This window comes from Hippoglossus hippoglossus, chromosome 14, assembly GCF_009819705.1.
Source record: "Hippoglossus hippoglossus isolate fHipHip1 chromosome 14, fHipHip1.pri, whole genome shotgun sequence".
NCBI lineage: Eukaryota > Metazoa > Chordata > Actinopteri > Pleuronectiformes > Pleuronectidae > Hippoglossus > Hippoglossus hippoglossus.
The window spans coordinates 2,416,387-2,440,854 of record NC_047164.1 but is presented as its reverse complement, the minus strand read 5'-3'; the positions used below and the strand labels follow the sequence as shown (position 1 = coordinate 2,440,854).

The following is a 24,468-nucleotide window of genomic DNA, read 5'->3' as shown; positions in this document are numbered from 1 at the left end:
TAGAAACAAACCGTCATCAAAGCAGATTGGTCGCCGGGGCAACGGGTGAAGTCATGGATACAAACATTGGCAGATTGCTGCGAGCTCCGAGCTCGACAGGTTTGACTTGTGCTGAAACAGGCAGAACAAGGCGATCATTAACTTTTCCATGGAGAGTTCTCTGTTTGATTGTTTGTTTACTGTTTTATTGACGTGAGATCGCGGGGACGTTTCAACGTTACTCATATTAACAGTCAGTGTAAAAAACAAAAAAAAAAAGGAAGAAGAAAGATGTCAAGTATAAATCTCAATACATTCGTCGTATTCTCAGACACACACACACACACACACACATGCACACGTATTAACAAATATTTACAGAAGTGTTTCCACCTCTCCTTGAAAGTTCGTACCTCAAAATGATTAAAGATGGTGTCGGGGTGACGTTGGCAGTAGAGTTGTAGGAAAAGTTCATTTTGTTGTAGTTTAAAGGTTTGTCTGGGATGTGATGAGCTGGTGTGTGTGTGTGTTTGTATTGAGTTGTACAGAATCCCCCCCGAGCGCCTGGTGGATACATGATGGTGACTGACGGCAGGTGATCGGCTTTATCTCAGAGAGGAAAACTTAAAACCTGGAGAAGTTTAGAAAATACCCGGACTTCGGATTGAATCCAATCCTCATGATCGCCCCCTGGTGGCTGACTGCAATATATATCATAAACTCTCCCTCCTCCATGTTAGTGGATGTGACATGGACCAAATTAAAACTCAAAGTACAGGTTAAAAACTTTTTTATAAAGATGTACGAAACGGCTCCCCCAAAGCGCCTTGATCGCCCTCTGGTGGCTGGATGCAGTACAGGTCATATACCCTGCATCTTCTATGTTAGCAGATGAGACGTGAAACAAGCTAAAAAGCCAAACTACACGTTAAATAAATATTTGTCAAAGATTTTAGGTTGTTTGTATCACACTGATAAGTAAGTTTGGTTTTAATTGTTTGATGCGATGAAACTTCATGATTGGTCGAGCGTGTGAATCGGAGGGACTTTGATTCTGCGACTCCACGATCACTTTCTGAGCGTCGTCACGATAAAGGCTTCGTAACTTCGTACCTTGGATTCAGCTCGAAAAAACCTGCAGTCACCCGACCTCCTGTTAGCATCGAGCTCCAGGACCAACACGGGCGCACGGGGATGATTTTGTGATCTGTTCATATTAACGCCGTGACGTTCGAGTGGCGGTCACGTCCGGATGCCGCACTGTTTGTGTTTTGTATGTACAGGTTTGACGTCCGTGCTAGTTCTGGTGACGCTTCATGTGCAGGGCCAGGTGGTCGGAGCGGGAGAAGCAGCGGCTGCAGGCGATGCACTTGAAGGGTTTGGCCCCGGTGTGTTTCCGGTAGTGTCGGGTGAGCTCGTCCGATCGGGCGAAGCGCCAGTCGCAGTTTTCCCATGTGCAGCGGTACGGCTTCTCGCCTGCAAGAGAGAGAGAGAGAGAGAGAGAGGATTTAACAACATATATATTATATACATTATTATAACTTCTTTAGATCATTAGAATTGTTCTAAATGTTGCTTCCAGAATTGGTCGGATTCATAATCAGGGGGTCCAGTTCAATCTCAGGGTTTTAAATTGATTTCCTTTCTACCTCTTTATTATTTGTCATGAAAATCAACTTCCATGCATTTGAAACTTTTGTGTGAGATAATTAATTCTTTATAAAATGTTCAAACTACTCCGATCAAATGATCCTGTTCAAAACCTCCTTGTTTACTCGTTTGAATCATAAGCGACATGACAGCTCCATAAAAGTGAAGCCAAAGTGTCTTTATCGCCCCCTGCTGGCTGGCTGCAGTGTAGGTCATTAAATCTGCCACCTCCATGTTAGCAAATGGGACATGGACTAAACTAAAAAGTTACAGTAGATGATAATAAGTCTATACAATCTGTGGTTTTTCCTCTTTATCACGTTTTCTGGTGATGGAGATGAGTGCGACGCTTTTCAGTCACTTACAATAACGTAAAGTTTGATTGTGCGTGAACATCCCACCGTCACAGTTTGATGCAACTACAGCACAACACAAAAAGTGATTGATCTCTTGAGTCAGAATCACAAATTCACATGAGCACAGACTCCGCCTCACACCAGATGTTTTTCTTTTCTGTCTCAGCTCCTATTTGTGTCGTTCTCATCATGTCTATGTTATCAGTAAACATTTGAATCCCAAATGTTAATTGCCGCGTCCCGGTGTGAACCTGTGTTGTATTTCTAAATGGAGGTAATGAGTGTTGAGGTATTTTTAAACGTGTGGGCGACTCAGTCCTGTGGTTTGCTCCTGTGCACGATGCGCTCGAAGCTACGGAGCTGAACTCTGAGATAAAGTTACACGGGGCACTATTTTGGACAATGCACTGAACAACTGGGTCAGGTGACACACACCTACACACACACACCTACACACACACGCAATCCTTCAGCAGCATGTCAGGGTTGTTTTGGTTTGTTCACACACACACAACATCAAAAAGAACTGGTGACGAAGTTGCTTCATTCACAAACCACAGAATGTAAAAAGTGAACCATCGCAGCTGAAAGATGCTTTTATTAAATTCCTGAGAAGTTTAGTTTTTGAGGAGCTGACAGCAGTAACCACTGTGTGTGTGTGTGTGTGTGTGTGTGTGTGTGTGTGTGTATGTGTGTGTGTGTGTGTGTAACGCTGAAGGACACACCTTTATTTATAGTTACATCTGTCATTATCAGTGTGTGTGTGTGTGTAGAGTGGAAAGGAGAGCTTGTAACAGAAACAGTGTTTTAACTGATTCAATCTTTGGACAATTAAGAAGCAAAGTGAAGTTGTGTCTGTGTGTGTGTGTGTGTGTGTGTGTGTGTGTGTGTGTGTGTGTCTGTGTGTGTGTGTGTGCATGCCCCAGATTAGGCGATATTTTGGTGAAAACATTCTAGTAGGTTACACCTGAATCCTGTAGAACGGGTCCCTGTTTGTGTCTCGAGCAGAAAGTTAGCAAGTGCACAAATTGCCATTTTATATTTGAGATTTGTAAAATATCAAAGAAATGTAACTGTAAGATCTGATATTTTGCTGTATTATAAATGAATATGTTTTCTGCATGATTTATTCTGTAAAATAAAAGGTTTCATATCAGCAAACAAGCGCTGGTACTGAGGCTCATATCAGACGATTTTTATCGGCTAACTTGATAAATCAGTTGCACTCTAATCAATATTTGGTTTCATATGAAAGATAGAGGAGCTTTCAAATTGAACCCTATTGAACTATCGTGTGTTTTCATCTCTGACTCTGCAACCTGCTCATTAGTCACTGTATCTTACTGTTGATCATCTAAAGTAAAGTAAATCCCATTGTTTCTTAATGGTGGTTTTAGATGAGCAGCTAAACAGACAGAACCTCTAAAATGTGGTTCCAAAGCACCAAAGACTAACGAGTTTATTTAACACAATGTTAACACAACCGCACCCAAAACACTGACATTTCTCTGCTGTGCCACGACGTGTTGTTGCTGCACAGTGAGCTAATCATCAACACGGAGAAAAGGCTCTGTTGAATCGGCTGGTTTGCACAAGAGGAGGAAAGAGAAAGAAGACATCATTCATAGCTGAGCCGAGCTGGAAATGAATGTCTGGGAATCGTGACCGCAAACAAAACTGAAAGAGAGAGAGGTGACGATGAAACGCAGATTCCTCAATCTGTGGTTTTCTACTTTCTGTTTATACATTGTTGGAAATATATGATCATTCCAGGATATAAAGGATCTGAATTAAAGACGGTTTCATCCAACATTAAAGTTTGCTCAGTATCTGAAACCTCTTTAAAGAAGTATGCTCTTCTCCGAGTTACGGTCCAGTGAGCGTGACTCTCTCTGGTCGTTTGGGTCATTAAGTGCTCGTTAGCAGCTCAGGCCCGAGCTGATTAGATAACTCCGGCTATTGATCATCAATCACTGAGTGGCAGCCATTAGCGGAGCGAAGGGTTCAAAGAGCAGAGGACGAAACGGTTTGACGATAAAATACCCAATAACAAAGAATAAAGAGGAAGAATTTATTTGTGGTTTTATGAAAGAATGAATGTTTTTTATAGATTTAATCAAAAAAAAGCCTGTTGAAATGAGATTAATGCTAAAATATCCCATCTGCAACTGTCCAATAAGTTAAAAACGTTAAATATATAATATAATGTATTCTGTAAAACGTTTTAACATTAAACAAAACTTTATTAAGTTAAACCTGAGAAATCCAACCAGCACCTAAACCCCACATCAGAGGCTCAGAAGCACTTCAGCCTCCTGTTTGGACAATATCCTGTTTCTAGACTTCACTGTGTGTGTGTGTGTGTGTGTGTGTATGTGTGTGTGTGTGTGTGTGTGTGTGTGTGTGTGTGTGTGTGTGTGTGTGTGTGTGCGTGCGTGTGTGTGCGTGTGTAAGCCGAGCACCAATGTCTCCGTATAAAAGGCTCTCGAGCTGCAGGTGTGTTGGTTTTGCTCTATAGCTGAACTGTCGGGGTCAAAAGCGCAGCCGCCGCCTCTCACACTAATTTCCTCGAGGGCCTCGCAAACTGAAACGCACACAGAACAAACACTGCGGCCGTATAGGATCCTCAACAAGCTGCCAAACGGTGGAAATCTGCCGCATGCATCATCCATCCTCACGTGCACTCTCCTGAGATCTAAAGGAGAGCGTTACGTTTTTGCAGAGGTGGAGAAAATCGCTCGCTTCCATTCGATGGTAAAATCGTGTCTGGATGTGTTGATTTTCAAATTGTGCCAAAATATAAAAATGTTACGGTCTCAAGACTGAACTTGATTCGACTCGTCTTCAAATCATGATGCAAGAGAACTGAGATTTTTTTAGAAACAATCTGATGAGATAAAGGTTCGACAAACAACAGACATTTACTAAAACTTTACTAATAAGTAAAGTTCTAAAAAAAGTTAGCAAACTGTGCAGAGTGTGTTCACTTCCTCTTCTTCCACTGATATTAAAAGGATTTGAAATCACATATAAAACTATAATATAATAATAATAATATGTTACATGAGAGATTCTGATGTTTTCAGCGTCGTCCTTTTTTTCTTTCAAACTGAAAAAGCTTTTACAGACAAACAAACGGCAACTGTTTGATCAGGTGGCTGAAACGGCCAAACTATTATTTCTCTCTCACACACACACACACACACACACACACACACACACACACACACACACACACACACACACACACACACACACACACACACACACACACACACACACACACACACACACACACACACACACACACACACACACACACACACACACACACACACACACAAATGTGCACGAAACATCATAAATCATAACAGACAAACGCTCAGTCTCAGCAAAACACACACACACACATACACACACACAGCAACACATCAATCACACTGGGTCACAAAAGCCCCTGTCAGACTCATGTGTACTTTATAAAGGGAACATATACATCGTATATTTACTCTATAGGAGGCTTCAAGTTTCTGTGACTCTCTGAACTCTCTGCGTGAAAAACTCAGATTCCTGCTTTTTCCTTATTCCTCTCTTATAACTTCAGAAAAATCGAATATATTCTATTTTAAATCAAATTTAGTTTGAAGCAAGTTTTTAAAGTAGATCCTTAGACGTGAGTATTAAGGCCTTATTGAAGAAAATACATTTTCCAGAAGAATTTGTAACATTACGAGAATAAAGTAGTAATTGAATTACGAAAAAAATCTTTCTTTCAATCAAATCAATACAGAAATAAAAGGTTAAAACTGCACAGAACGTTTCTCCATTAAAATCTCCTTTGACACGATGTGGCAGCTTCTAATCTAAAGTCAATTTACATTTCAAATCAAGGCATTTAGCAGATAACTGAACCAACTGGGAATGAGTCAAGAACGATGTTATATGTAATGTGAAGTGACAGTGAGGAGAACAAAGGTTAAATAACGGCAGTTTCCACCCACACTTCACGGTCATCCATCAAATCTACGGCAAATACACTGATAAGAAAAAAATACCTATAGCTGAAAACTAGAGATTTTTCAAACCTTCGACTTCAAACCGCAAATGACTAAACCAAGTGTGTTTAAATACGAGAGGAGAGTAATAATATTCACTTTATATCCACCGCTGCTGTTTCAGAGTCGGAGAGCAAACACGTCCAGGCTGTTCCAGGACGCCCATAAACTCTTTGTGGAGCTCTCAGCTTTATCAGCAGCGCTGGTGTTTGTGAAGAGGGCTGGAGGGTTCCCTAATCAGGCTGATAGCGCTCCGCTCTTTACACACACACACGCACAAACACTCGCACAATTACAAAAGTCCATGTGCAGGGCTGCCAATGGCTGCCGGGGGCCACGGTCAAGGCTGGGCCCCCCCCCCCCCTGTTTAGCAATGGGAGGGTGAGATTGTTGTGATAGCAGAGTTGACAATGACCGTAGATGGTGGTTCGACAACAATGTGCACATCAGCAGCTTCCGGGGGGTTCAGGAGTTCACAGCTTGAAGACGGCTGCTTTTATACTGAAGCTGCGACAGGAAGTCACACGAGCTGATCAGAGGGTGAAAACGATTTCTGTCCACACAAGTGTTTTTATCTCCGTCCATGTCGACATGCGAGGAGTTGTCGCAGATCGATTGCGTTCTACACTGATGGCCGAGGCTAACGCTGGTTGTTTTCTTCTAGAGGGGGGGGGTCACGTGATTGGAGCCGGACCGATTAGCGAAGGCTACATCCTGACGTAGCCCTGGAGTTTTCAAAATAAAACAGGTGCAATGATTCCTAAGATGTTGTTCTGCTATGTCATCAGTTATATCAGAACAGGAGAATATTTCTCAACTGAAAGATGAGCACTGAAGGATTCTCAATTTTTCCAGACAAACTTCGGAAACCGTGTTCGATGGGAGATAGTTCATCCAATCACCTGCCAAGGATATTTTTACAATCGCAGAACATTTTCCAAACACTTTCCCACAAAGTCTTCTCAGGTGCGTCAGGTTGTCTGACTTGATTTTTTTAGGAAAACTTTGAGAGAAGATTCCAGCTCTAAATATCAACCTCTGAAAAGTAGGTTGAAAAGAGGAGGTGCATGAAAAACTAAAGCCTTCATCACACTCACACACTCACACACTCACACACTCAACTTCCTGATACAGTCGCCTCGGAAAAAGAAAAGGAAAACCCATTTCAAGGAAATGAAGCAGACTTACAGTAAATCAGTGATGATGCTTCAGATAAAAGATTGTCAGCCAACAGATAACAACGTTAATTCCATATATAGATGAAGGAACTACAGTATATCATGGGTGTGGGAATATGCCTTCCGGCTAGGCAACATAAAATTCCACACGGAACCCCCACATGCACGTACTGTATTATTTAACCAGAGCAAATTATAGTCCCTGGGATCGTGAGTTAGGTTCAACAAACATGATGCATCTCTGATGTATAGTTACAATAACAAGAGAGCAACGATGTCAAATAAGGTCTCGTTCAAAAAGTGTCTCTGTGGTAACCATCAACTCTCACCATCAGATTCCAGTGAGCGTGTGAAAACTGTATTGTGGATGTATTTCCGTCAATTAGGCCAAGATATCCCTGTATCCCCCCCTAAAATGAGTTTGATGAGCCAAAAGAAAGTATTATGGTAGAATAAAAGTTGCATGCTATGTGAAGCAGGATTGTGATGAAGCACATGGCGCAAATAGAGATTAAAAGGGGACCTGGGAAAGAGCCTTGGGGTACTCCACAGATCAGAGAATGCAGAATAACCATTACAAACAACCAGGTCTCTGTTTGAGGGATAGAAACTGTTTAGAGTAAAAGGGATATTTGATTATTCAACATCATCTGTTGAGAACATAATGTCAATAAGGTCAGAAGAAGCTGCACGAGACTGAGGAGCGACGTCCGTTCCACACTCTGGTTCGGGTTTTGTTAATTTCTTTTGATTTGCCTGGAGTACTTCTTATTGTCTCTCGAACATACTCGGGTCTTGAGTCATCAGCAGCTGAATGTGAAACAAGACCGGGCAGGCCTCGTTCCGCCTGATCAGAAGTTAAGTCTGTTGGTTGGATTAAAAAAATATGACCAGAACAAGCAGTTGAATAAATGTCTCGCACGCTGAAGTCAGGGAGCAGAAGAGACGGCTGATTCACTGAGGAGCGCTGGTTTCTCTGCTCTTATACTGGGGTGACTGCAAGTGTCTTAGATCAGTGGTTATCATCCTGGGATCAGGGGTCGACCCAGGGGGGTTGGGAGGTGTTGTCAGGATTTGAAATATCAAATAAAATATATTTCTTTGTGACGTTATTTCCTGTATTTGTTACTTGTCAATAACAGAATAAATGATTTGATTGAAGCAACCTGAGAAGGATTAATCCCCCTGAGGTCGATGTAAACCCATCAAAACCGTGTCTACAGGGAGTACAGGAGTTTGACAGTTTGACAGTTTGATTATTCAGTTTGACATCGTGCTAAAAACAAAAAACTTCCCCCAGGTGCAAAATGATTTTACAGCAGTGTGTTGAGAGACAGATTAGCTCACTATTAATCTCTATTAACAGCTTCTCAATGTTAATGTGCAGAATCTGTAGGAGAGAAACCAGATTCTGGGGCTGCAAGGATTTGGTTGCCCGCAGGTAAACAGTCCGTGTGGAGAGAGACAGATGCATTGGACTTTTTAATTCATCTGTTTTCATTTATATATTTATAGAGATTAACCAAAATCTGGATTTAAAACACCTACAAAAATCTATCACTGTTTGTGTTTTGTGCAGAGAAACGTTTGAGTGTAAACGTTGTACGATGAACTGAAGACTCTTTGCTCGTATATCAGAAATTGTAATAATCAACATATTCTCCCTACTCACTTACATATTTCTTGTTTTGTTGACCATTCTCACTGTTTGAATTTACAGCCTATTTGTCTTTTGCGCTGCTGTGACACAACTTCCCCCCTAAGATCCATAAATCATATCTATTTATGACCACAGACAGATCTTCTTCTTCTTCTTCTTCTTCTTCTTCTTCTTCTTCTTCTACATTCAGTCACGTGTTCGCTCGCTCTCGCTCTCTCTCTGCCGCCGGTTTCCCACTGTGACATTAATCACATGAGTAAACCTGTGAAATCCAGGTCTGAGGCTGCTGGAGATCCACAGGTTTCATCTTACAGAACGGGCAACGCATCGAAACCAGTCCCCCCCCCCCCCTCCCCGTTCTGCAAACTCCCCCACCTTCCTCCTCCATCCTCTGAAAACAGGACTGAAAAGCAGGAGTAACTGGTTTGGCCTTTATTTCAACAGTGTGCCTTCCCCCCTTTATTTCCCTCGTCCTCCCCTCCTCCCTCCCTTTCTGTTATCTCTCTCTGGGGAAGCTCGGCGGACAGGTACGAGCACGTAGAAACACACCGGAGGAAAAACAAAAAAAACTCTTAAGCAAACCAACGTGGCTTCCCTGCTGTTTTAGCCTTTCTTCAGGCTAATCCCTTCTATAGTCACTGGGTGTATCGAAACTGGAGATTTGACAGGATGAGGAATAAAACACACGAATAAAGTCGACTGAACTCAGTGACTCGACTGGTCTCGACTGAATCCGAGGATTAGATTAGAAATGCAGAGAGGAGCGATTGCATACGACTTTACAGGGAGGCACGGGGGGGGAGACGGGGGGGGGGACGTCTACACGGCCAAAAGAACACTTTCTCTAAATTCGCATTAATGTTTTAAATTTAAGAAGAATTTTCTGGACAATTACTTTACAGACTTTTCCCTATTCTCAAAACTCGAGATCCTATTTGACTATTTGCTTTCTTTATATCTTTCTTTCTTTCAGCAGCGATGGAAACATGACACGTGGTGAACGCGCTAATGTCTTCGTGTTTATTTTGGCGCTTCACCTCATTCTGATGGGTGATGAATGATTCTAATCTTGTTGTTTTATACATAAACAACAGGGATATTTTTCTTTGTGTCATGAAAGATGCAACACTGGTGAGACAGAGAGGTTTCTGAAGCGATGGTTACCACAACATGGGGAAATGGGAAAGGAGTCAATTTCCCTTTTTAGTGGGTTTACCGGCATTAAAAATGAAACAAAAGACCTGTGTGTGCTCACATATTCTCAAATAAAAGAGGTAGAATACATGATAGAAAATAATGGCAGCTGCCACGGTTAAACATTAAAGGGCTGTTCCTCCTTTGGTTTAGGAGGTAGAACGGATCTCTCACCAACCAGAAGGCCGGTGGTCTGATCCCTGGCTCATCGACAGCTAATGGCTGTTCCGTTAAATGAAGTGAATGTGACTTTGAGTGGCCATTAAGACCAGAGCAGCTCCGGAGAAGGGATCTCTCACCTGTGTGTGTCCTCTGATGTGCCTTCAGATGAGAACTCTTTGTGTAAACTTTGCTGCAGCCTGCGAAGAAACGAGAGGAATCATGAGACACAATGAAACATGTAAAATGTGCTCAGCTTACACGTTTACTTGGGACAATACAGGTGGAATACAAGGAGCTTTTTTCAGTCTGACCCAGTGAACATAACTTTCTACCATGTTAAAATGTTTAGCAGAAATAATTAACTGTACAAAGATCCAGAGAAACAAAGTTAATACTAATAGTTTGTAGGATGGTTTTAATAAACCATGAAATACCTCCAGTGACTTCATTTATGAATTCTTAAGTTTTTATTTCTCATAATATGAAGCGTCTGCCAATGAGCTGTCATGATGTCACCGGTTTCAAACTGCAACTTAAGCCGAGTCTGTATTTCGTTGCCTTACACCTTTTATCAAGGGGGTTCAAATTAAAAACTTTAAAGTTCAATTGCCGCGATGAAAACAAGAGTGAACTCCACTTGAAGATCAACTCAAAGTTTAAACTTGATATTCTGAATTCAAACAACTAAGTTTTCCTTGAAGAAACATTAGAACAAAACGTTTCTTTAAACATCTCACTGTGTAAACTTCCAACTCAGCCTGGACAGTTTAGAAACTTGACCCAGGCAGAATGATCTCACCTCGCCGTCATCTTTCTTTAGGACAAGTCTAACATGAGACTTAATCATTTGTAGAGAAGTGATGAATGTCCTGGCGCCGTGTTATTAAGTATGTCTGCAATCTTGTTTCTGCACAATTGTTTTCGAGCGGCGGCTCATTACTGAGAGATTTACATCTGTGCTCCGGGACGAGGGTTTATTTACACAACACGGACACTGGGAGGCAACTATTTGATCCGACCCGTCGGAGCGGTTGTGTTGAAACTTGTTTTCATAAGTTATTTGTGAATCAAACTGTCATTAAAGGGCAGGAAATGTCGCAGGACTCGCGCTCATGTGTGTTTCTGTGCATCAAAGTATAGAGTAGATGCACCTCAGCATGTGTGTGTGTGTGTGTGTGTGTGTGTGTGTGTGTGTGTGTGTGTGTGTGAGTAAGAGAAGGTATCAAATTGCATAGTGTGTTTTATACGTCGCCTGAGGGCTTCTACACATGATCAGTTTTACAGTAGAGTTCAGACGAGGACACGTTGAACGTGGGTCATCGAGCAGGAAAGTCGTAAAAGGAAAAAATCGGAGTGGCGACAACTTCATTATAATTTTCAGTTTCACAAAACAAGCTGAGCTGGCAGTTTTCCAGAATGAAACAATGCCGCCTGTGACCTCAGGCGACTTCACGGAGACATTTTATTTTTATAATATTATCATCAAGTGTATTTAGAAGTATTAAACACGTATTTAAACCCGTGTGAACTTCCTTTTGGCCTTCTCAGCTGCCACGGTTAAACATTAAAGGGCTGTTCCCTTTGTCTTGTCTGAACGCAGCTTCATTAGAGCATGTTTAGATGTGTTGTGTCATAGTGATGTGGATCAGCTTCAGTCTTTCTGTGGCAAGAGGATCTGCCTTTACCACAGAACCTTTACTTTCACAGAGAACCTATGAAAACACTGGTCCTTGTTTTCAGTAAAACCTGAAAGTGGAAAACCTGCTGTCAAGCTTCTTGCCCCTGGTGTAAAAATGTCTTGCACACAAAAAGGAAAAGTCACTAAATTAAGCCAAACAAGTTTTAGCTTGAGACGTTTTTTTGGTGTAAAACAAATAAAGCACGGACCTGGGTAGTCACAGAAGTGGATCCTCCTCTTCTCCAGCTCGGGGTTGTTCCGCCTGTTGTATTTGGGGCCCGTCAGGACGCCCTGGCCATGTGTCATCAGCAGAGCATGAGGGGACATCCCTGTCACCTTCATCCCCCCGAGACGCTGCTGGTACGGCGGTGGAGACGCTAAGCTGAGCAGCTCCGCATGACCATCGGGGCTCCCGGGCTGGGAGTTCGGGGGTGAGGGCGGCAGGCTGTGGGGCGCTGTGTGCTGGGATGCGTTGGGATTGACGTGGTAGTAGCCGTGCTGCTGGAGTTGATGTTCCTGCATCATGTAGTGGCCGTTGGATGTCGGCAGCCCGACGCCTCCGAGGCTCATCATCGTCCTGCTGCCTGCGGAGCCGTGCGACGACGGGGACGTGTGTGACAGCGTGAGGTCGGCGCAGCTGGTGATGGGCATGTGGTAAACCTGCGACTGGGGGGCCGGGGGGCCGATGTGAAGCTCTGTGTCCAAACTCGACTGCTGCTGACATCCCACGGACACACTGACGCCTCCAGAGCTCATGTCGGGTTTGATGAAAACGTTGTTGACCACAGGCGGCACGCTGAAGACGGAGGTGAAGTCTGGCAGGGCCTGGGTGCTGCTGGTGGAGATGGAGCAGGGAACCTCCAGGCCCGGTTCGATCTTGATCTGCTGGGGCGTGAGGTGGGTCTTGGTGTTGGGCCTGTAGAGGCCTGTGCGGAGGTGGGTGGTGCTGGGGAGGATGACGTTGATGTTGAGGCTGTAGGGGGCAGGTTTTTCCTCTGAGAAGAACTCATCCACCACGGAGGCGCTGTCTCGTCTGTACTTTTTGTCAACGCAGAGAGTCGAGGGGTTCATGAGAGGAACGTGGACCTGTGGCAGGTATTTGTCCAACTCCAGTCGAATCTGAAAAGACAAATAAATAAATAATTAATGAAAGCTATGTCAAATTATTCCAAAGGACAAGACCTCAGGATATTTTCTATCTTGAGAAGAGTGAAAACTGAAGAAAACAAAGACAATGTTGTGATCTACAACATTTTAAATAAACCCAATCAGCACGGAGACACAACGTGCAAACTCCCCTTTGGTAATTCAAACAAATTTTAGAATAAAATAAACTAAATGTTATTGCACAATTTTCCAGAAAAACCCACGGGGCCACAGAAAATGAAGAATTAACTTTTCATTTGGAATAAAGATCGTTCAGGTGTAATCCAGCCACGAGGAGCATAAAGTCCTGAACATACATTACGTCAGGAGAGAAACTTTTCCATTCACGTAGACTCCAACAATGTAAAACGTCAATGATGACGATGGTGATGACCATTATTGTTGTTTCCTCAAGTTGCCAGGGAGACACAACTGTCAGTCACATCACTTGCATGACAAAACGTTTTCATGCAACAAGACTGGACAGGCTGAGAGTAAAAAAAACTAAACACAACGCAGGTGGTTGCCTCACTTTAGATCGAGAGCATTCTCTGTTCTTCAGGATTTACTGGTGTGTGTGTGTGTGTCTGTGTGTGTGTGTGTGTGTCTGTGTGGGTGTCATTCAGAGTCTATGAAGCATTCAGTCAGTCCTTTAGAGGTGCACAAGCCGTTAAGTAAAGAATCTCTGCTGCAGGGACCACACACACACACACACACAGACACAGACACACACACACACACACACACACACACACACACACACACACACACACACACACACACACACACACACACACACACACACACACACACACACACACACACACACACACACACACACACACACACACACACACACACACACACACACACACACACAAATGTATAAATGCATTTGCTATGGAAATGCAAAAACAAGCAAATGTACGTACGCTCGCACTGCAGCCTCACAACACACACTTAACGACGCACAATCACACAAACAGGTGGAGAGTTCCCTACGTGGGTGTGGCCAGTGGAAGCAGTTTGATGCATGGACGAAAAAAAAAACAAAAAAACTCCTCAGCCAAACCAAAACAAAGGCGGACGGCATGAGAATGAGAAACCTAAACAATGTGAGGTAAAAATAGAGCGGCCAGACAAAGTGCTCCCAACGACAACAACAGATGCACCGCCCAGCAGAGAGGAGGAGGAGGAGGAGGAGGAGGAGAGAGAAAAAGAGGAAGAGAATGAAATGAATGAGAACAAAAAGGACGGAGAGACAAAGGTTTTAATAAAACTGACACTGTGATAGTGACGGCAGGCGACTGATCTGAGGACGACATCTCCACCAACTCCAAGTGTCTCTAATAGGGAAGCTGCACGTTTCCATGACAACTGGTGTTAAACAGAACACGCATGCAGCAACTTCTAGCAACTTTTTCACTTAATTGACTGATTTTGTTAACGACGTTTGTTTAATCAAGATAAACCCCTTTTATATACATCTTTTATTCTCTTGTCTACCTCTTTCTGAGCTGCTGCTGATGTAACAACCGAATTTCCCGGATGAGCAGATCAATAAAGTTTTATTTCATCTTATCTCATCTGTTTTTATCTGTGTGCAGGAAAGAATTTTTTTATGCATATGCACACATCTCTGCTTGCATTGTCTTAGTATATGCTTGAGTATCTGTGTGTGTCTGTGTGTGTGTGTGTGTGTGGTTCTTGTTCAGTTGTGTCGACAGGATTAACGCTGCGTGTCCATCTTTCGTCGCAGGTGAACTCGCGGCAGCTTATCACCGCTGCAATCTGAGCGCTCGGTGAAATTAAAGTCTTGGGTATTTACTGGGGGGAGCGAGGAAAACAAAAACAGCCTCTCTGTTTCCTCCTCACTGAGGACTCCTGTGTGCCGGGACCCAAACAGCGCCGGTGCTGTTGGGCGCTGGCAGCTGTGACCCGCGGGTGCCCTTGTCCCCGTTTCGCTGCCGTTCCTCCTTCCTGTCGTCCGACTCTGTTCCCTGATTTATCTGCATCTTCTCTCACCACTGACGTTTCTCTCTTTAGCCTCTTTATGCAAAAGGGAGAACGTCTGTGCAGAGAGAAGTGAGGCTCGTGAGTTGAGACTGTGTGTTGGGGTTCAGATAAATTACACATGTCTACATGCTGTTAGATAGTACGACAACTGGAGCTCGGGTCATGGAAATCTATGGGTTTAAAGAAAAGAAGGCAAACACACTATAAACTACACAATGAAGCTCTGATCGTGTAAATCTCTGCTGAGGCTCCATCTCACCAAAGCTGTTTTCCATGAATCATCTACAGTGTGGTGCACATATTCTAATTCATCCCACCACAGTTGCATGATACACTTCTCATGATGATAACATGAGAGAACTTGTTGTGTGGTTCCTGCACGCTGTCGTCCATAAAGTTTTTACCATCCACGCAGACAGTCGGACCTCTTACTATCAGGGGCAGTTGAGCATGTACTAGAACTTGTCTCTCACTTTTTAGTCTGTGTATCTGTCACTCGGAATCTATTGTGCTTGAGAGTGACGTTCGTGCACCCCCACCCCCCCCCCCCTGCTTCAGAGAAACAAACTTCCCTGATCCGCTCCTGGATCTGCACCAAAATTTAATGGGTTCCTTCCTGACCCATTACCAACATCACCTCCCACTAAGTAGTAATCTGTCCAGTACTTTTTGCACAATCCTGCTAACTAACAAACAAACTCAGATGAGAAGATAACTTCTTTGGCAGAGGTGCTGGGTTCACAGTAGAGCACAAACCTCCGCCAACGCCCACAAGTCCCCTGAAAACCAATCAATCGGCACCAAATTGAAAACACTCGTAGATATCAGTCCTCAAAATAAACCTGAATTCATCAAGATCCATGAATTAATCCCAGAGAAATTGATGAAAATGTCAAAAAACTCCTAGATCTGCAGCACAATGTATTTCTTTCCTGATCGATTCATCGTCCACAGTAGTTTTTATGTAATCCTGCTAAAACAATCAAACCTGCAAACATAACGTCCTTGGCAGACGTAATAAATATAAATAAAAACCCCATAAATGATTTAGAACTAGTCCCTGACCAACGCGAGCTCCTGTTCTAACTCCACCTCCACTGGAGAAATTAAAAATCTGCAGCCTTCAACGTCGTGTTCACTTCAAAGTGAACTTCTGTCTTCACTCAGGTGGAATCTCTGCGTTTGGATAAAAGGTGTTTTTCAGTAATTTGGAAACTGCCTCGTTAGCGAACACACGGCGACATCAAAGCAAACCGGTTGACGAACCACAATTAAAAAATGTCTCCGTATAACTGAGCTCGACCACAGTAAAAGATCTTCGGGCCAAGACGGAGTCGGTTAATAATTGGAGAACATGTACAACTGCTCCGCTCTGAATCCTTCTGCCTGATAACGGGCTCTTATCAGCTCCACTCAGGTTTATGGGATGGAGTGGGAGTTTCCACACAAACGCCAATATGACATGTTCTACAAAGAGAATCAGCTCCAAGTGTTCCTCTTATCGTACTGCTTCTCCATTCAGGTATAGAAATCAGGCTTTCAGAGTCTTGAAACCGGCAGGAGAGAGCTGATATGAGTCTTCACCTCATTCTATAACAGAAATGGATGTAGATCAGATGTTTTCTGTACGTGAAGCATGTCTAGGGGGCGCTGTTTCCCCAGGAAAATCTATAATGAAAGCAGGGAAACTGCAACTTCTCTGCTGACAAGAGCAGCAAACTTTGTTCTGAAGGAATTTGATGTGAAACTGTGACTGAATATAAAGATGGACGACACGACAGCTTCGTAAAAGTGAAGCCAAACCATCTCGATCACCCCCTGGTGGCTGGCTGCAGTATAGGTCATAAACCCTTCCTTCTCTGCGTTTGCAAAGTATGTTAAATGAACTAATTATCCCGTTATCTTCCTCCCGCTGATCAAAAAGACTCCGAGCCACAACGTCTGCTGCGTCTCCATCAGTCTCTGCGCCTGCACGTCACTTTGACTTTATGGTTCGCAGGAATGCAGAGAGATGGTGGCCAGTCGCCTTTGGATCTCCATAAAGTGATAACGCCGGGGCCCCCTGGTCTGCTCGCTATTAACCAACGGGACCGAGACGGGGTCATCAGAGCAAAAATACAACCTTTGAGACCGACATGAGGTTTTACTGCTGCTGATGGAGGGACAGATAGGGAGACTTGTTTTGGTTTTACAGGACAGTCACAACGAAGAGTTACTGCAGGCGGACAAAATAAAATATTATCATCATATATCAAAGAGTCAAGAGTTGATATACAAGTGTAATTACATGGATAACAGCTTTTATTATATATTGTATACATGTAAAAGTAAATTGAATGGTTATCCTACATTACGTGCATTTACGCAACATCTGTCATTCAACTTTATTCTAAATAACTAAAGAAAAACAAATACAACCAAATATATAGAACCTGAATTTCGAAAATATACATATAATAAACGAAAGTATTCTGTAAAATAAGTTTTAAAACGCCGTTCGTGACTCATATCAGCCAATCTATAATTGCTCAGACTTTATTAGGAGTATTATGGGATACTACGACCCATAAATGAAGATATGCTTATATATAAAGATCCTATGTACACGGAAGGCATCTCCATATATGAGCAGACCCTGTATCGTATGTGTGAGGATCTGGTTGACAGTCATCTCTCTGTGGGTTAAAGTTACAGACTCGATGTGTTCATTTCCGCTCTGTGACACGAGACGACGCATTTTTCAAAACCTGCCGTCTTGGGACAGAAACCAAAATATCCGTGTATTCAGGTGAACTCTGTGCAAACAATACGATTCCTCACGTGCTGACCTCCGTCTCTTATTTCTCGTCTCTTTTGTCCCACATAACAGAAAAAGGTTTCTTTTCAAATGTCGTCGTCTTTCCCAGAGTTCACTTCCTGTATTTTGATTTCAAATGTTCTTAGAACAATCACTTTGCATAATGATACATGGAAATCACAGCCTGAGGGAAACTGGAGGAAAAAAACAATGTGGTACTTTGTCAGCTTCCTGTAACGGAACGTTTTCAGAGACACTAACTGAGCTCTGACACAAAATGACATCACCTTTTGTTTTTCCCTCATCAGAGTCAGTTTCTCTGTTGTTCCAGACGAGCAGAGGATCAACAGTGACGGTGATTAAAAGAGGTTTTGACGAGTTCTCAGACCACAGGTATCAGAAAACACCAGAACACCAGCGTCTGCGGGCGGCGTGTGTTGTCTGGTGGCCGAGACATGGCCGGGCATGATGGGTAAAGATGACATCATCAGACCAAACAAAAACGAACAGCATGAGTCACATGATGCATCTCTGCATCTCTGGTCAGTTCTGCTGCAGGATCAGACTGATTTATGAGTTTGTAAATATGTCAGGTCGACTTATAAAATACCTGATCGTCTGATAGTGATGTGATGTTTCTGAATTGATATTTGCAAAGCAGATATAACCAATTTCAATGAGTAAATTTGAATTCCCTGTTGACAATCAGTAGTAAAATAGGTAAACAAAAGTAAGAGAAGAGTTGAGGAGAACAAATGTGGCGCCGACAGACGTCCATGCTTAAAAGAAACGTTTCCATCTTTTCTTTAAACACACGAGGACGACTGGACTCTTCCCAGATGTTTGCTCGTCTTCAGGAATGAACAAAAAACGAATTATTCACGTCGTCTCTTTCCATCAAACTTCCCATCAGCAACTGAATGTGAAATCCCTGCGAGCTGAGACTCGTCAACAGACGCTCGCTCACATGCAAATCAGCTGCGCGTGTTGTGCTGCAAGTCAAATCGTTAGTCAGAACAAAACCATCAACGTCCTTCAGCCTCTGCAGCAGGAGGCAACGAGAAAAAACACAGGAGCCACTATTCACTAACGGGGGGGGGGAGGTGGAGGGGGGGGGGGGGGGGGGGGGGGGGAGGGGGGGGGGGGGGGGGGGGGGGGGGGGGGGGGGGGGGGGGTGGGCGGACAGTCATGACCGGAAACATGGAGACGGGTCAGTCCGGTCAAAACCGTGACTTTAGGAGAATTAATGTAAACACAACGAGCTCGATCCCAGGAAGTAAAGAAACATCTTGAAAACCATATCTGAGTATTGATCTTCAGGAATCATTAGGCGTGACAGGGAACACGCTCTTGATCTGCTCGCCATGAAGTTACTCTGTAACTTCCCCTGTCGTCTGCGCTCCGTCTTACAGGAACCCCCCCCGAGTGACATAATGACTGAAGAATCTGCAAATCGGTTTCATATCAGTTACTTATTCTGTCATTACAGCTGAGGAGCATGAACACAATCGCTCCACATGTTCAAACCCTGTGTCCTTTGTTTTCTCTTTTTCTGCTTCCCCCAAAACGTGGAAGCTTTCCACTACTTAGTGGTTGAATTGCACATCTATAAGTTTTGAGAAGATGAAATATCACAGACTTCACCTGACATGAAATTCTTTACTAAAACCCGACCGATTATTTGGTTGGCTTGTAAAAATGGGCCGATATGAGCCAATCAGAGCCATTTCAGTATTTCAGGTTTGATAACAACATCTTAGGAATCATTGAAGTTTTTTAAACACACACACAAATATCCGTATGGGTCGAGCTCTAGTCCCTTTCTACGTTTCCAAACTGAGCAGACGCTGCTTTTTTCTTCCTGAACAACACGATGGCTGAAGCTGCAGAACAGTTCTCCTGACCCACAGCCTGTGGCCACATGTTTTCTAACTTTTACACTAACAACCAAATACTTGAAGTGTAAAAGTGACAAAGGGATGTTTCTCACTAATCTCGCTGCACACTGATCAATATCTTAAATGAACCATATCGATCTTGTTTCCTCTCAGCTCTACAGAGTGTTTAGTGTCTTTCAGCTCATTGTTTCGCTGCACGAAACTTCACTGTTTTTATTCCAGTTTCACAGCTCTGATCATTATCAAGCCGCAGGAAGCAGCTGAATTGAAACTCAACAGGCTCAACACCAAAGGTCACACACAGGAGTTAGTGACGAGACAGCGAACACAAAACAAATACGAGCTAAATACATGGAAAAACAGTAATCTCAATATTTCCCAAAGAATTATTTAAATATGGCGATAGCAGGAGTGCTCGAACATGTGCGAGTGTCACGTGTAACACATTCCTAAGTTCAAGAAGTTCAAACTATGAGGTCTGGTTGTCTGCGTGGATGGTAAAAACTTTATGGATGAGCATGAGTCACAGAGCAAGACATCAAGTTCGAGATCTGTAATGTTATTTGGTTCATTAGGAAACTGTGGCAGAACAAATTAGAACATGGCGCCTCAGTCTAGATACTCAATGCCTCTTGTATCCGTCGTTTTAAAAGTAAAAGCACATCGCAGAGTCATGAAGTCGTGACCTCACAACACTGCAGCGGCGCCTCGGGGGAGAAACGCCGAGGAGCCTCGTCGACCTTTCGCTGTGACTTTCTCATGAGACCGGCTTTTATCAAACCTCGCTCTCTCGCCTCGGGGCGGCCTGTGGAGATGCGGGCTCTGCTCAGACAGGTCGGGCAACATACTGCTGTCACGACACCGAGTTAAGCGCTCTTTAAAATACCAGCACAATGACACCCAGACATGTCTGAGAGAGGGAGGGGGCGGAGGGCGATAAAAGAGAGTGAACTTTCTGTAGCACTTATAGAGGAAAAATGAAAAGTGAGGAACTGGGATCTGTGTGGAATGTGTTTTATAGAAACCTGCACCCTCATGGTGGATCCGGAGCACAGGAGGTAAAACCCACTGGGCTGTGTTGGCTTTGATTTGCCTGAGGGGGCGACTATTTCACTTAACCCGACTCCTTTGTTCCTGACAAAGTCGTGTTTTGCATGAGGCCGAGCAGGTGGATGTGGCCATTTTGTGTCGAGCAGAGAGGAAAGGTGACACAGTCCAAGCTGGTGCACAGAATAATAATAATAATGTAATAGGTCTTTAAAAGGTGCTTAATCTAAAACTAATGAAAACAAGTTGAGATTTTCTCCACATTTCCCTCCTCTTGGCCTATTTATCTATTTGCCTATCTAGTCAATGACCAGCGTTGATCAGGTTTTCAGCTGTGGCTCTGGAGGGAGAGTGGGTCATTCACTAAAGGTTGGTTGTTGGATTCCCAGCTCCCCCAGTCCCTGCATGCCGACGTGTCCTTGGGCAAGACACTGAACCCCAAATTGCCCCTGATGGCTGTGTTGATAGTATGGGATGTAAAAAGACCTCGTGTAGTAGCATCGTGACTTGTAATGTTCAGCCAGTGGTCAATAGCACTAGAAAACCACAATATGAATAAAGTCCATTTAGCTTTACATTGTGATTCAAAGGATCGCACATACAAATACACAAAAACGACTTCATTTAGACCAGTGACAGTCACTGTGTGTTACATGTATCTGCAGCAGCAGGTGGGAGAGACTGTTGACTGCTCTCGTTCCATGTGCATCAAAAACCAACGACGTCAACCCGCCCCACTCACACACATTGTGTTAAATATGCTGCGTGCAGGTACAACACATGAGCATCTACCAGACTGTGCATCCATCAGTCACCAATCGAGTCCAGCGTTGACCCTGAGGGGGGGGGGGGGGGGGGGGGGGGATCTGTGGATGTGTGACCTGTTTACCTCACACGTGGCGAGAGGCCAAACTCGGCACCATTCGAAGGCATCCGGTTTCTGTTTGCGTTCTGCTGTGATCACTCAGGCTCGACAACACAATGCAAAGCCATTTAACTTTAATGCGGCTGTCATGTCTCTGCGGTGATCAGAGGTTTAACAAACAGGAGGTTGTAAAAAACATTGTTTATCCCGCCACTTGCTCCGGCCTCTTACATCAGGCCCTGCTTTACCGTGACGTGACTTAACCTACATCCTGAATCCTTCTGGCACCGCAGCGACAAGTATTCGAGGTTTCGTTTCCAAAAGGTCCCGCAAAGGAGCCATTTTACAGCCTCAACCTCAACCTGCTCGTCCATCATGTGATCAAATCCCATGACCTGACGGCTCCTGCAGGCAGGAATGGCCCTGAGACGTCCCCGTGCAACAATCTGAATAATAAAACTCCTGCAGCGTATTAACCTCAGTGTTTACAATGCAACAACACAACGCAAATAAAAAGCTTGGTTGTTGACATATATCAACACAACCAGCTCCATCTTTCACAAAGACATTTCCATACACAACTTCACTTTGCCTATCACCAATCTACCAAACAGACCTTTACATAAAGATGTGGATGCTTTGTGCTGCAGAATTCCCTCTAATAGCTCCAGACCCAGTTTACAGGGAAACTTCAGTGACATGTCAGGTGTCTGTGTGGGACTTTAACCTGCATTTACAGGTGAGCTGCTTCCTCACGGGTCAAAACTCAGCCTCACACACAGATAATAAACAGCTCGTGCAGCTCAAGGGGAATTAAATGGTTTTCATTTATCATTAAATCTATTTTTTTTTATGTGAGATTGAGAAATCCACTGTGTCTGTTCAGGCTTTCAAGATTAAGGCAAATATAACAAAAAATATGAGCTTATAATTTAAAACACAAGGAAGAAGTGGTTCACCGAGACCCCCGGCTACACCCAGCGGGTCGGCTCAGCCTCTCACCCCGGGTTTGACGTCCTCGAACACGGACGCGTCCTCAGCGCCGTCCGCTCCCGACATCCTCACCGGCTTCAGCTGCGTGAAGACGGCCCGCTCCTCTGTGGTGTGCGGCGGATTCATCATGGACAATCCTACACTCGCTGCCATTTGAAGTACTTTTAGAAGTTCACTTATACAAATGGAGGTTTCTTCAGTGGCTGGGTTCACGTGCGTAAAGTGGGTTTTTTTTATGCGTAAAATGCGCTGAAAGCAACGACGGAATTCCACCGCCCTTCCCTCTGCTGTGGCTCCGAGGGACGTTTCACCTGAGCTCAAGTACGGACCTGCTACCTGCAGGACAAGACCGACGGGGGGGGCAGCCAATCAGGGCGGAGGAGGCGTGTGAAGGGCCAATCAGCGGCGTGGAATGAGGAGGCACTCACCTGAGAGGGCTGCAGGAGAGGAGGGCGAACACGCGCGCGCGCGCGCGCGCGCGCACACACACACACACACACACACACACACACACACACACACACACACGTTATATCCCTGTAACTACTACATGCTGATAAAGTTCACTTTCAAAGTGGCCTTAGAAACAGAGAAGATCTGTTGTATTCAACATTAAACTGGGATTTAATGAATCCTGTTTTATCAGATCTGAGTGTGATGAGATTGATTTAATGGAATCATAAACTCAACTTTTGATTAAATTGGAAAATATAGGCTTTTTATATCGCAGATAAATAAATCTGCACATGAACAGTTAGGAAATAATAGAAAGTGTCTGTGAATGTGCGTTTCATTGCATGTTACAGCAGATTCAGCAAATGATAAATCTTTTAATGAGTAATAATGGATTCAAACGTGAATTGCACAAGAGAAGAAACGGATCAGAAAGATCAGTAACTATGAGGAATAAAAGATGAGTTTTTACATGCATCAGACCTGACGAAGACCGATGGACACGACTTGAACCAGACACGTCTCGTCACAGTTACTCTTTGATTTGAATTCATCGAATCCCTCTGTTTTATTTGTTTGTTGTTTTGTTCCACAAGCTTTACACGATTTCTTTCTACTTCAGAGGCTGTGCAGTAGCGATCAGGAGATGATACACATGCTCGACCAATCACAAGTCATTCTCATCTGTCAATGATTATGTTTCGTCTTATTTTTAAAGCATCAAATAACGAATAAAAACCAAACTTGTGAACGATGTGAACACTTGACTTACAACTTCCCACCATCTTCACTACAAAAGGACAGAAACCATCTTTAAGAAAAGTTTATTTGAGGCCTATATAGATTTTTTTCATTCATATTCCATTTACTAACATGGCGGAGGGAGGATATGACTTATACTGGAGCCAGCCACCAGGTGGCGATCAAGATGCTTTGGCTTCACATTTGGGGAGCCGTCATGTCGTCCATCTTTATCTACGAACTTGAATCAATTGTTTTCACACGAAGTCAAATTCCATAAAGAAATGAGAAAATAAAACTTTTCTGCTAGAAATTGTACATTTTGCTGCGTCAGAGAAGTTGGAGCTTCCTTGCATTTCTTTAAATTAGGCCGGTGAAACAGCGCCCCCTAGACATGCTTCCACAGGCAGCCTGTTGGTCCAAGGTGGAACACGTCAGAGGAATCTGGGTGTTAGTTGTTAGAGTTCAGGTTTTCAAAAGTATAAACACGAGAAAACAACTCTTATAAGGACATAAATAAGCTGCTACAACATGTACAGAATGTGTGTGTGTGTATATATATATATATATGTGTATATATATATATGTATATGTATATGA

At 43.6% G+C, this 24,468-nt stretch overlaps 1 protein-coding gene across 1 annotated transcript; it reads right to left on the bottom strand.

Moving 5' to 3' along the window:
- Positions 1–990: 990 nt before the first annotated feature.
- Positions 991–22,890, bottom strand: klf5l (Kruppel-like factor 5 like). The gene is made up of 4 exons (XM_034605823.1): positions 22,684–22,890; positions 12,122–13,031; positions 10,372–10,431; positions 991–1,455 (listed from the first exon to the last, which is right to left on the bottom strand). Exons 1-4 carry the CDS (start codon positions 22,825–22,827, stop codon positions 1,277–1,279), a joined length of 1,293 nt encoding a protein of 430 aa, XP_034461714.1. The 5' UTR covers positions 22,828–22,890; the 3' UTR covers positions 991–1,276.
- Positions 22,891–24,468: the final 1,578 nt, after the last annotated feature.

What these genes read in the sequence shown, in the direction of transcription:
- klf5l (XM_034605823.1), bottom strand. Translation starts at nt 22,827, where the DNA reads ATGGCAGCGAGTGTAGGATTGTCCATGATGAATCCGCCGCACACCACA. An exon ending in CCACTTCTGTGACTACCCAG is followed by an intron (nt 10,432 to 12,121) that starts GTCCGTGCTTTA and finishes GTTTCTTCGCAG; the next exon opens with GCTGCAGCAAAGTTTACACA. An exon ending in ACATCAGAGGACACACACAG is followed by an intron (nt 1,456 to 10,371) that starts GTGAGAGATCCC and finishes TCTCTCTTGCAG; the next exon opens with GCGAGAAGCCGTACCGCTGC.